The sequence below is a fragment of the Mytilus trossulus genome, chromosome 1 (genome assembly GCF_036588685.1).
Source record: "Mytilus trossulus isolate FHL-02 chromosome 1, PNRI_Mtr1.1.1.hap1, whole genome shotgun sequence".
Taxonomy (NCBI): Eukaryota; Metazoa; Mollusca; class Bivalvia; order Mytilida; family Mytilidae; genus Mytilus; species Mytilus trossulus.
The window spans coordinates 100,414,934-100,428,880 of NC_086373.1; the positions used below are offsets into that span (position 1 = coordinate 100,414,934).

Consider the following 13,947-nt stretch of genomic DNA (forward strand, 5'->3'; position numbering starts at 1 on the left):
TATCCAAAAATTTATTGGTCAGTTAACAGTTGTTTATATATCAAATTGAGGTGCAATTGGATTCATAGAAATATGATTTTTTGAAGTAGAATAAGTTATGGGTGAGGTAATTGTTAATATTAGGTTTAAAGAGGTATTAAATATGTTTATTACATCATTAACACTATTTATTAAAGATTATTGAGAGCAATTACTGACTTGTTGACATGTACTGAACTAATGCAAATAATTTGTAAATATATACAAATGTGTACAGAATTGTATGTAAATGAATCAACTATTTATATCAATAATATATAATAAATTCATAAACAAACTGCTATTTTGTAGTATTGATAAAATCAATGGTGGGAAGAAAAAAGACAAGAAAAAGCCTCATTGTGTTTTGTTCTTTTGTTTTATGTCATTCACATTATATTGGAATATAGATGTTACTATTGACAAGATGTTAGTTAACCTGGCCAAAGAGCTGTTGCCATCTTTATCAAATATCATGTGTGGCAACTAACCTTACTTTAAACCAGGACTATAAATAGAACCTTTAAGGACAAACAAAAGTGCTTATATTATTTCAATGGAATTATTTTAACTAAATGTGAAATGTACCTGTGTCTGTCCTCATTTTGGAATCCGGTAAGATGTTTAGACATTTATTGATTTGACCAGTTCAGACAACATCACATATTTGGTTGCAGGTACTTGCTCATGGGTCAGTTTATCAGGATCTAATTTGCAAATTTGAAATAATAATCAGTCTTCTATTAAAAAGTTTGAATTCTAAGGATTCTGATATGACTTTTGATAGACATCCTGTCAAGTGAGCATTATAAAATGATAAAGCAACTACATGTTCTTAAACAAATACCGTGAATGAAAAATTATTTGAAAAATACAGATACAAATATGCATTTTGGGTATACATATTCATTGTAAAATGAATGAACTTCTAAACTATAACCAAAGTTCTGTTGTCATTTACTAAATGGACTGATATCTTTAAAAACAAATTAAGGTTTGTCAGAAAGAATTTACAAATATGGCCATGTTTACCACATATATTTTTAAGGACTAGCATATCAAAACAAGTTGCAAGGTAGGACAAGAACTAGATAAATACATTTAATAGTGCTTAAATGTTTCAGAAACTAAAAAAGAATTGCATCTCTTACATGTTTCCCAATTTAGTTTATTTTAAAACTGAAAAATCTTGAGAAAAGTTTTTATATTTTAAAACATAAAAGGCATTTTTGAGATAACTGTATTGTATTTGAAGCTTTGAGGACGTCCATCGGTAGTTTTACTGTCGCAAATTTAGTTTACCTGGCGACGCGGAGCGGAGACAGGTAAACGGATAGTTGCGACAGTAAAACTACCGATGGACGTCCGAAAAGCTTCAAATACAATACAGTTATCTCTATTCTAATGCAAAACAAGTTCGTAATTAAATTTCAATCATAATTTCAGTGTAAAATCTTCATTAAAGTAAATTCCGCGAAAAGATGTTATCTTTGGTCCCTACACTAGGTGACGTCATAGGTATGCTACCGGCATCAAACATAAACACTGGGCGTTTTCTGGCTTCTGTGCCACTTCAGAATGTAATAAAATTTGATAAAAAGAAGATTTTTAAGCGCAACAAGTGAGTTTTTTGTTTTGTATTGTAGAAATAACATGTCAATGCATTCCGAAATTCAAAATGTCGGCTTCCTTAGTTACAGACAAGGAGATAGAGAATTTTACGCTTGCTGTCATCCAATCAGAACAATTGTTACAAAATAATTGCATTAGAATTATAATTCATATTCTCATGATTAGTTATGTGTAGGGCCGAATTGCATTTTACTTTAATTGAAATAAATAAAAGAGGTTAAACATCTTATATACAAGTTTATACTTTACAATTACTGTCTTTTGATAAGACAACTAGTCTTATTGACTTTGAAAACGTAATTGAAGCCAACCAAATATTTACTCAATCAAAAGACATTAACTGTTTTGATCCGTATTCTGAGAGAGACATGTATGTGACAATTGTTTACCTAAGCCAAAGGTACACGTATAAAAACATTGAATTCATACACATACATTTAAATGAATATAAGTAAATTGTTTTAAACTATATAATTGTTTAAAGTTAATATTTTTACATTGGTTGATCTTGGTTCATACCAGATACATTCATATTCTTTAGAGATAATAAAAACCAATCCACCGAAACAAATGGAGTGATCGGAATTAAAAATCAACCATTTTTTTTGTTGTTCAAATAACAATCTTTCCTTGTATAATCTTTATGAAAATGTTTGTTTTTTAAATTAAAGATTGAACAATGTGAACTTTAAAAGTCTCGATAAGATTATATTTCTACAAAATCTTCAAGTGCTTTGTTTATAAAAGATTGTTACGTTGAAACTTTTGCATTGAAGTTTTTTTTTCTAGTCATGAAGCAATAAATACCGGGTGTTGTGCAATACAATGAGAACAACTTATTACTGAAATTTCGTAAATAATGTTACTCTTTAAACATGTTGTACAAGCGAAATGAATCGTTGAAATCAATTACTTAATAAAGTTGGAAGAATTCAATATGGAGTGCACATTTGTTTTATAAAAAGAAAACATTGAACATAATTGCCGTATCATTTATGTCTGGTGTCAAATACTATCTCTCAACTCGTATTCCGCATTTATATTACATCAGGATGTCCGAACTTCTGATACAAACCATGGTATACTTTTATCCACCACCAGACTATGTCCTATATATTATTATTTTGTTATATCACTTAACTCAGAAGACTCGTGATGCTGTTTACTCGTATCTGCTTTTTGTAGTTCTCCCGATGTTGATAGTTCTTCATTACTCTGCCCGCTTCTGCATCTGCCAAATATTTTATCCAAGTGGGCTATCCTGTCAAATGCAGCTTGAAATTTTGTGTTTGTAAAATAATAAACTAGCCAGTTAAAGGAAGGATGCAAATGAGCCCACACTGTAATATAGATATGAACTTCGTGAGGAAATGTGTTGTATCTATCTAAAACAATTATTAGTGCGTATGGTATCCAGCAAGTAGTGAAAACTGCATATATGATGAATAAAGTTCTAGCCAGACCACTCGAGTACGACGTCTTCCGCATGGAACTGCTATGCTTTATATTTTGACGTGACTTGTGAACGGATAGAAATATACCAAGATATGAAAATCCTACTATTATAACAGGAATCCATACTAACGCAACTGAGAATATTACAGTATATGGATATGTATCCAAACGGTCCCATATACACTCTAAACTCTTCCTATCAAATGAATGATCACCTATACCGGCAAAGTTCAACAAGACCAATGATAATCCGACGCAGTACAGACAACAGCACATGATTATGCATGTTTTCTTATGAAATATTTGAAAGTAGTATTTGTGGTGACATATGAACACGTATCTGTTGAAGCTAAGAAGAGTGATACTTCCTAATGAGTTTATACAAGCTATTGTACAACCAGAGGCCACTGTCCGACAAAATCCTGGTAATTTGTCAAAAAACTCTTCGCCCTCAAGTTTGGCTGAAAAAAGAAATTGCTAACTGTTAAAACAACATTATGAATTGTGTACAATTAATAAGTTTTGATCATTTTGATTTAACATGCTGCGTAGTACTAACTTCTTAATCTACACAACACATTTTGCTTTAGGTCTGCATACAGTAAATATTTAACAATTATTAACTGTGTAGTTGTCTTATAACGAAAACAATGTATTTTTTTTCAAATTTTGTGATAGTGTGTTTATATTTACATTTATTGTTTTGGAGTATAAGTTTAGGGGTAAGTCTTGAATAGGCTATAATTTATTTTGCAAAGAACAAATAAAGTGGATTTGAAACATATTTTTGTATTCTTTGCTTGATATGATTCTTTTGGTAGGAAGGTTTATTCTAAATAAAGGCAGTAGTATGAATCAAATTAATTTTATCCTTTCGTACGATATTATTAACTTTTTCCCGTAGATATGTTGATGTTGTTGTTGTTAATGATAGAAGTGTAGCAGTATTGTTAGATTTCGTTTGCTCTCTCATTGAGGTATAGTCCCTATCTCGTTTCGTATGATCGCGACAGCTTGAAATAATTTTACATATAAAAATAGCACTAACATACTTAAGTAATACTTGCCTACTATACTCAGTGGATCTGCTAGCAACGTGACATACATATCAGAGAAAGCCAGGTTAGCCATAAAGATACATTCCAAGCGTTGTAAATTCTTTGTCGTGATGATTGTTATAAGTATAAGAATGTTGCCAAACGTACCGATAAGTGACGCAAAAACTAGAATCATAAGTATAGGGATAGCAACTGCTGGAGATTCATCAACAAATCCATATCTCCCAAATATTAGTTCTGATGGTGAAGAATCAGTCAGGTTCATGTTTAAAGTTAAAATGCATTCAGTCTTGGTATGGTAAAACTTATAAGGAAGTTTTCACTTTCACAATAAAATTTCCCCTTAAGTTGATTAATCAAATAAAAGGTATTTTACTTAGCTGAGATAAGGATCGATGTTTTCAAACTATTATATGTTACCTAAAACAATTGAAGATATAAATAGTATTAGCTTACTATCAGTAAATAGTTAAAACACGATCCCCTAATATATATTCATCCTTAAAGTTATATTCATAATATCAAATAGTTTTGTATATATCCTCATGAAAATAAGAACATTATAAATCAAAATAGGGCGGTCGATACCATCAAGATCAAACAAGGAAGTAAACAACTAATAAACAAAGTCCACAAAATACTGCAAATAAGTCCAATGATTGAGCAAAATGAATCTCTCCAGAATTGCGTGCTCCGGGTGTGTAAACAATTGCTTATCATCAACTGTCAATGACGTAATGTATCATTACAAGGATCATGTGTGGAAATTATTTAATGAGTAGAAATGGCATATATCTGTAGTCCTCGGTGACATTGATCACCAGGAAATATCAACAAGCAATGATTGTCCCAAAAGTCATTCAATTTCAGGCGAAACTATTTATATAGTTTTCTATCCTGTTCTTTCGTCTATGTTTTTTTCTAGGATAAAACATATTTTGCACTGTTTATGTATTTCAGGCACCCAATTTGTAGCATGAACAAAAATACAACATTACATTGTTTAAACATGAAAGTTGCCCACAATGAGATAAATTCTATCAAAGGAAAAAGCTCAAACAAATTGTGCATTTTGAGCTGGTCTTTAACGAGTTCTATGGAACAAGTTTCAGCCTTTTACTTAGTTTGTTATTTCTCTGATTCTCAAAAACTCAGAAACTAGTTAACCTGCTATATATTGTGCTCTATTTGAATGAGCACATTGGCAATTGTTTTTCTTACTTATCTTTCAGTTTTATTTCCTTGGTTCTTTGAAAAATGTATTTTGGACGATTCCAATATTCATTGTGTTATACATGTTATTTATAAATACACAATTTGTCAAGACTAGAATAGAGATGATTGCATTTTAATGGTATAAACATTTGATTATTGTGTTATAGAGCATGCATTGCCCATGATATTTCAACTTCTAATTGTTTTGGTTTCTTTCAATTGTTTAATTTTTTGTAGTATATTTTGAAATTGAATTATTTGGTCTCGGATATCACCAAGGAAACTTACAGTTATGCTTTAATTAACCTAATTTTAATGAAAAGGCAGTATTATTTTCATATACGAAATTAATACGAAATTATTTAGGCTAATATCATAATATACAATTTCATTTTATATCAAAAAATAGATTTACTCTGTCGAATCATACGGTTTAGCTTCGTTTTATATTCACGAGATTCTCTCAGTTCATGTTTTTGTTTACTCTTAATTTACCAGATTTTAACACCGATTAACTGCTGTGGCTTCTAAAAGAAAGACGGAAGATACCAGAGGGACAGTCAAACTCATAGATCTAAAATAAACTGACAACGACATGGCTTAAAATAAAAAGACAAGCAAACAAATAATAGTACAAAAGACACAACATAGAAAACTAAAGAATAAACAACACAAACCCCACCAAAAACTTGGGGTGGTATCATGCCTTGAAGTCATAAAACTTTAGAGTCAGCTTTTTGATCTCATACTCCAAAATCAACCAATCAAAATGCTGGATATCATGTTTTGAGTATGAATTTTGTGCTCTGATCACTAATCAAAGTTTTATGACTTCAACCCCAGGTGCTTCGGAAGGGTAAGTTGATCCTGCTCCACATCTACTTAACGGATAAGGGAGTATACTTTTTATACTTTCAAAGAGATTAATTTCGATTTTCTTGATTTAGTGTGTCCTATGGGCTCCTCTTCCAAATGACAATGAGAAAATCATACTCTTACATGTATCATGATAATGAATTGAAGGTAAAAAAAAAAGAAATTTCTATTGCCAGAAATTTAAGAGAAATATTACCTATCCAATATTTTGTTGAAACAACGGAAGTGAAATAAGTTTTATATTCAAAATTATCACTTAATTGTAAATTTTCAACCTTCACCATATATATTTTCACCATTTTAAAAATGTTAGATGGCATCATTAATTATAGAAGTTTTCAACATTCAAAAAAGAAAAAGTTGAATGTTAAAAACCGAGTATTGAAAATATGAATGTTGAATGTTAAAAAACGAGCATTGAACATAGTAATGTTGAATATTGAAAACTACTAAAATGATAAGTGTTGAATGTTGAATGATAAATCATTTTTACATTGGAAAACAAACCCAATGTTGAATACTGAAAACTACTAAAATGATAAGTGTTGAATGTTGAATGATAAATCATTTTAACAATGGAATACAAACCCAATGTGAATGTTAAAAAAAAAACAAATTGATTGTTGGATGTTGAAAAACAAATGTGAAAATTTGATGAAAATCAAAACATTGAAAAACAAACAACAGTAATTTCAAGTATGTTTTTTATTAGGATGAAGGCCGAAATATTATTGCACATTTAAAAGTTATCACACATATTTCATTTTTCTTAAAATGATAAAGGTTACGAGGTAATCATAAAATACAAACACATTTCTCTTTAGAAATAGCAAAAAACAATTACGTAAACATTGTATAATTTGCTAAATGTCTTGATTTTTCTAATTTTTCATCAAATTGTTAGTATATTTTAGGTTGGAAAAGTAAGTGAGCACCTAGGAAACAATTTAATGTTCGATGAGAATAATCCAATAGTTATATAAAAATGCTCTTTTAAATTATGTTGTTGTTTCTTGGTTGCACATAATGTTTCTGAAATGAAAATTACGATGGAAAACTGTACAAATTTTGTATTTGTTCATCATTTTAATTAAAACGGTTTACATAATGAAGAAGATGTGACGTCAAAAATAAAAAAACTAAAATTGAGGGTTTTCATTTTTTTTCTTCTTTCTATGCCTTTCCAAACATTATATGCCAATTTGAAATTCATTTTTGTTGTTGCCAAACCAGTCTTTTTCTTGAACAAAAAAAAAATGGCCTCAATGCCCATACTCCTTTGACCGTTGAATTGTTGCATGCAGATTGATATACATTTAAAAGTTGGAATAATTAAAAAAAAAATGAAACTTATTCTGTGGTTAACATTTCAAAATGTACTTTTATTTTATTTATTAATGTATTTCTCGGTCTTTGATGTTTTTGGTTTTGTATTGCATTCATGTAATGTGGTCATTGCAGTGGTATATTTAACATTACCATAAAGCACGGAGGTTTGGCTAGCTACAAAACCAAGTTCAACAAACCATTTTTTTAATGTCTTGTACTAAGTCCGGATTATGACAGTCGTTATCTTATAGTTAGTTTCTATGTATGTTGCATTGTTGTTTGTTTTTGTTGCACTTCGGTGTTGTGTTGTTTTATTATTTTCCTTTGATAGTTGATGTGTTTCCCTCAGTTCTGTTTTGTGACCCGGATTTGTGTTCTTTTCATCAATTTATGACTTTTCAACAGCAGTAGACTACTGTTGCCGTATTTTAATATACGGATAAAAAAAGTAAATTATTTGAACGAATAATCAAAAGTAAGAAGATTTGGAATGTTGAATGTTTAAATTAATGTTGAATATTGAATGTTGAAAAAAATTAAGGTAGAATAAATAATGTTGAATTCTAAAATTAAATGCTGAATGATGAAAATGTGATAAGTGAAAAAAAGTAGTAAACAAGAAAGAACTGGAATGTTGAATATTGAAAAACGAATGTTGAAAACCAAATGGTGAATGTTAAAAAAAAACGAAAGTTGAAAATTGAAGCAATGTTGAGTGATGAATTGAATCAGCAACGAACGGTAGGTTATAGTTTGAGTTTGACGACTTCAAATATAATCTATGACACACGTGTTGATTTTAACTTTCTAATTCTCAACTCCGAATCATCACCAGCAGGTACACACCACCTACTTAATCGTATGATGTTTACATATCTCAACAGATAAATTATTATCGTGCATTATCCCAATATTCCGACTTTGTTAACAGGGATGTGCTCTCGACACAAAATCTGCCCAAACGGATGTACAAGTAAGAACGACTGAAATCAAGAATGCATAAGTTTTGATGACACCATTAAGAAACAAAAAGGCCAGTTACTCTAAATTCTATCTGCTATCTTTTGATCAGCTGTTAGAGTATCATTTTAAGGTATTGAAAATTTACCTGGAAACACAAAAACGTTCCCTAAGGAACTTGTTTTGTGGACCTGCTTGTCTTTCGTGTATTGCAATGACATTGCCAAATTCTATTTAGAAAGTGACTTATGCGTTTTGTACCTTAAGGGCAAATGATACAGTTTTAGTCCCATATTGAAATTTGGCTGACAATTTGCATATAGGCTATTTTTTGTCTGATTAAATCAAATATGTAATAAATAAAAATATAGCTTTATATGCTACTTTTTGAGTAAAATGAGGTCGGAGTTTAATATATTTTGCTAGAATTTCGGAATTGTGGATGTATTTTTCCTTTTGACAGAAATACATTACTTTTTTTTCAAAAGATAAACACAAGCTGTTTTTTGTTAAATTATATTTATTAAATGTTCAGGAATATAAAAATAAAACATAATTTTTTTATGTATATTTAAAAAAAAAATGCACTATATACGTTTTCATGAAAATTGGCACACATAATCTTCTTACGTAATCAAACGAAATAGCATTTAAAAAAGAAGGACCCATCAACTCTTTTTTTTTTATGTTAAATAAGTTTGAATGATAAAAATCAGTTTAAAACTGAAACTTTTCCCGATAAGTCGAAGTTTGACGTCGCGAAAATATCAATTTACATTAGCAACGTCATTACCTCCGCTGTAACTGTATCGTATGCCTTTGATATAAAACAAGAAGATGTGGTATGATTGCCAATGAGACAACTATCCACAAAAGACCAAAATGACACAAACATTAACAATTATAGGTCACCGTACGGCCTTCAACAATGAGCAAGGCCCATACCGCATATAGTCAGCTATAAAAGGCCCCGATGAGACAATTTAAAACAATTCAAGCGAGAAAACTAACTTTAAGCCTTTTATGTTTTACCAAAGAAGAATATTTTGAACAAATTTAGGTATGTATTATGTTTGATACTCAAATTAAATAAAACTAATCTCGAAAAAGGAATAAATGTTGCAATTTGAGTAATCTGGAAAAAGACAAACACATGTATAGAATACATTTTACTATAGCAAAATGATGTTCCGTAATTTTATTTTGAATTATAATTTCTCGAAAGTCTATTTTTAGAATGTTCGTTGACAATGACATTTTATAGTTACTAAAATTTCCCTTTATTTAACACAAAATTAAAGGTAGTCAACATATTTTTGTGTTCGTTGGTCTTAAGCTTTCTGTTTTACAGTGTTAGGTTTGTGAACTGTTGTTTTGTCATTTCATTATTTCGTTATGGTTATGTTGGTTTCCCTCGACGTATTGTTTTAATATTCTCTCCTTGGTATAATTTGCCTCCTCTTTTGAAGTCACATCGAACTAATAAAGTGCTGTTTTCACTGACTTCCAGTCAGTAATGAATAAAACAAGATTTCATTTGGAACTCTAAGATTATTATCAGTTCGTACGCCGTATACATGCATGATCCTGAAGAACATTTTGACAATTTTACATTACATAAAATAAAAAAGCTGTATCTTTGTTCTGAACGATGGACTTTTTGAAATATCATTTAGAAAAACGCACTTTTAGTGTCATTTTTAGTTGAACGTGAAATGGAAATTTGATTTTACATTGATCTGACAAAGTAAAAATTTTATAGTTTAGGAAATGATCGCAATCGGTCATTTTTAGTGGAATTTTTAAATTATACATACAAAGTTTACTTAGAATTGCCGCAAATTACTACCAATACCCGAAAATTAGACCAACAAGCAAAGCAAACATCAACCAAGACATAAAATATGACGTAATAAAAAACCTTATAGTTCATGTCGCTTATTAAATACCTTATTTTTTTCTTTCCTAGAAATGTACCAAGTCAGGAATATGACAGTTGTTATCCAATCGTTTGATGTGTTTCATCATTTGATTAGGGACTTTCCATTTTGAATTTTCCTCGGAGTTCATTATTTTTGTGATTTTACTTTTCACTTCTTTCCCTAATGTGCGAATAGAAGAATTGAAATGCATTACTGATATTTTGATACTTCTTTAATAGTATAATGTATATGATGATTTACTAGAAAAAAAAATCATAAGTTGTCGAATGATAAGAAACACCATGCTACTTAAAGGAAAAGACAATCAGTAATATATACAGAAAAACACAAGTTTATATACTACTATACAGAAAACTACAGATTTGACAATATGAACCCAACTGACAAACGCGTTTTTTCGTGTGCCTCTTACAAAATTTTGCGCTGCTTATAACATATAACAACCTGATGATAAGACTCGAAGATTACAGTTAAAAGTTAGAATATAACAAATATAAAGCGGATAATTCGTACAGGTAAAAAGGTAAAGGCATAAACCATAGGAATACAATAATCTACAGCTGACATTGTTTACTTTTGGATATAATAGATATAATAGGATGTTGTATAAGTGCTAATAAGACAACTATAAATTCAAGTCATAATTTATAAAAGTAAACCATTTGCGGTCAATGTACGGTCCTCAACACGGAGCCTTGGCTCACACCGAACAGCTATAAATGATCTTAAAAATTACTAGTGTAAAACCATTCATACGGTCAAAACAATGGTCTAATCTATATAAAATCGAGAAACTAGAAACACATATGAACCACATCAACAAACGACAACTACTTAAGGTTCATGTGGACCCTATGGCTAAAATGAACCTTAACATCAGATTCTTGAATTAGAACAGGTGTACACAACTGCAGCGGGTTGAAACGTTTTAATGGTACCAACTGTCACCCTTATCTGAAATAATAGTGTAACATCACAACATAGAAAGACACACTATAAAATATCAATTGAAATAGCTTAACTTAACCAAAAGACATATTAACACAAGTAAACATATACTGAACGAATAAACTTGATCTACTATACAATATGTATCCAAAAATCAACAGTACTATACCACTGTTAAATGTTAAACAATTTCAGAAAAACAATAATAAGTTTGAACAAAAATCCGCCATTTACCATTATATTATACACATGTGAATAAAAGAACTTTGTTGTTAGGTTTACAGTTTAAAAGGAGAAAAGAAATACTTTTATAAAACAAATATTTTTTATGTGCATGGTACGAAGAAGAGAAACTTGATTGTAATGATAAACTCCTGTCAAAGCTGGTATATAGACCAGATATAACCTTGAATAAGTAAACATTAAATAACAAAAAGCATTACAAATAGTATTTACAGGTCTAATTAACAAGCAAGTACGATTTGAGAGTACTCGCTGTTACTGGCAGCTAGTTAATACTATTATTAATAGAAAAAAACTGTTTATCTATTACATGAAAAAAACAGAAAACAATCATTTATATTGGTAAAGTTAATTGTGTGAACTTGACTTCATTTTAATAAAAATAATCTCTTCAACATTTTGGTACTGGGCATAATTCCCAGCGTACATTTGGATCTGTAGTATAACACCAAGGAGCTCCTGTGTTGTCTGGATCTCTACAATAATTTGTGTTCTTATCTAGACCTGCTGGCATTGCCCCTTTAAATGTCCAGACATCGCATGTTATACCGGTAACCGTACAGGTGACTTTTCCTTGATATGTAGTGCTATCAGTGTAACAATCTTCATCTGTAAATGAAAAGAATTAAAATTTGGCTTTACTATTACATTTTAAATCTCTTGAATGTTACAAAATTATTCAATAATTTATCAATTTGATTCGTACATAATGTTTTTAATGAAGTTACTTGCACACAGAGTGTAAAATGGAATTCCGCCGGGAAATCAATACTTCAAGACTTAAATGACAAAAAAACGACGTAAAAATAACTTCCCAAGCATTAGTTTCGAGAGCGAGTTAACATAATGTGACCTACCGAATTAGACTACTTACCGGATTTGTAATATCATAAGCAACACGACTGGTGCCACATAAGAAGCAGGATCTGCTTAACCTTCCGGAGCACCTGAGATCATCCCTTGTTTTTGGTGGGGTTTGTGTTGTTTATTCTTTAGTTTTCTATGTTGTGTCATGTGTACTATTGTTTGTCTGTTTGTCCTTTTCATTTTTAGCCATGACGTTGTCAGTTTATTTTCGAATTATGAGTTTGACTGTCCTTCTGGTATCTTTCGTCCCTCTTTTAAAATCTTTATTCTTAATTTAATGAACCGTTTAAATACAAGAAAGGGGATTATAGCCATAGCAATGTTCCTTTTTTGAAAATCATCATGTGCACATTATTGTGTTTAAATAAATTGATAAATAAGACAAAACTGAAGAAAGCGCATAAACTCCAAATAAAAAAACAAATGTATGTATTCTGATATTTACAACGACGTATTTTACATGAAAAAGCTTGACATGTACGTAAGCGATAGCCTTTTCCATACTTCTATTTGCTTACATTAAATTGCATGCATTGACAAGTCTCATCTCTCACATAGGGAAAAGAAACCAGAGCGTAATTTACTGACTACATAAGTTTGGGATTAACAGTGATTAACATATTCCAATGATACTCTAAAATGCTTTTTTGTTATAATTAATAATACTTTTACCTTGCGTAGCCAAGCATAAAATGTATTACGGCATTTCCATTGAAAATGGACTTAAACGTCTTATCTGTAACGTTCTCCCTTTTTTTTTACCACAATAGGCTTTAAAAAAAATCTATTTACTGTGTATTCGGAAAATGTTGTGAAAGAAGAAAAAGTGGCAACTTTTACCTTTCATAGCTTTACTTTTATTGAAATAATATTGACTCGTCCAATGTCCAGTTTGAAGGTCATTTTAGTTACCGTAAATATTCATGCTTCATGTACGTTCTGATTAATCAATAGTCATTTATGCAAAGCAGAAACAGTTGAACGTAAAATAATAACAACGTAATCCAATCAAATTGCATAAGATTCAAATATAATGACCAGTCCACATCATAAAAAGTAGTGGGGATAAACTGGGTAGAGAAAAGATGTCAAAAATATTAAGGTCATTATTTTGCAATAACGACTAAGAATTTGTAAACAAAAAGATTTGCTATAGTTTCATTACCAAGTCGTTATGTATTGGAATGTTTGTGCTTCAAAAGTTTACATAATTATTGACACTATACAAAAAATTCGCCTTTTTCAAATAATACGCGATGTTTAGTTATCATGTTTTGGATTTTTGTCAGATATACGGAATCCTCTTTTTTTTCTTCCATTTGTATGCATTAAAAACATTTTGCCCATTGACCCCCATTTTTTTTTTTAGAAATCGTTTGCATGTATAATTATCAGCCATTTGT

The 13,947-nt window shown here is 30.2% G+C and overlaps 1 protein-coding gene across 1 annotated transcript; it reads right to left on the minus strand.

Moving 5' to 3' along the window:
* Window positions 1-2,640: 2,640 nt before the first annotated feature.
* LOC134711416 (melatonin receptor type 1B-A-like) lies at window positions 2,641-4,428 on the minus strand. The gene is made up of 2 exons (XM_063571985.1): window positions 4,173-4,428; window positions 2,641-3,566 (listed from the first exon to the last, which is right to left on the minus strand). Exons 1-2 carry the CDS (start codon window positions 4,426-4,428, stop codon window positions 2,770-2,772), a joined length of 1,053 nt encoding a protein of 350 aa, XP_063428055.1. The 3' UTR covers window positions 2,641-2,769.
* Window positions 4,429-13,947: the final 9,519 nt, after the last annotated feature.

Coding starts and splice junctions, on each gene's coding strand:
- LOC134711416 (XM_063571985.1), bottom strand. CDS start 4,428: ATGAACCTGACTGATTCTTCACCATCAGAACTAATATTTGGGAGATAT. Junction 3,567..4,172: donor AGATCCACTGAGTATAGTAG/GCAAGTATTACT, acceptor TTCTTTTTTCAG/CCAAACTTGAGGGCGAAGAG.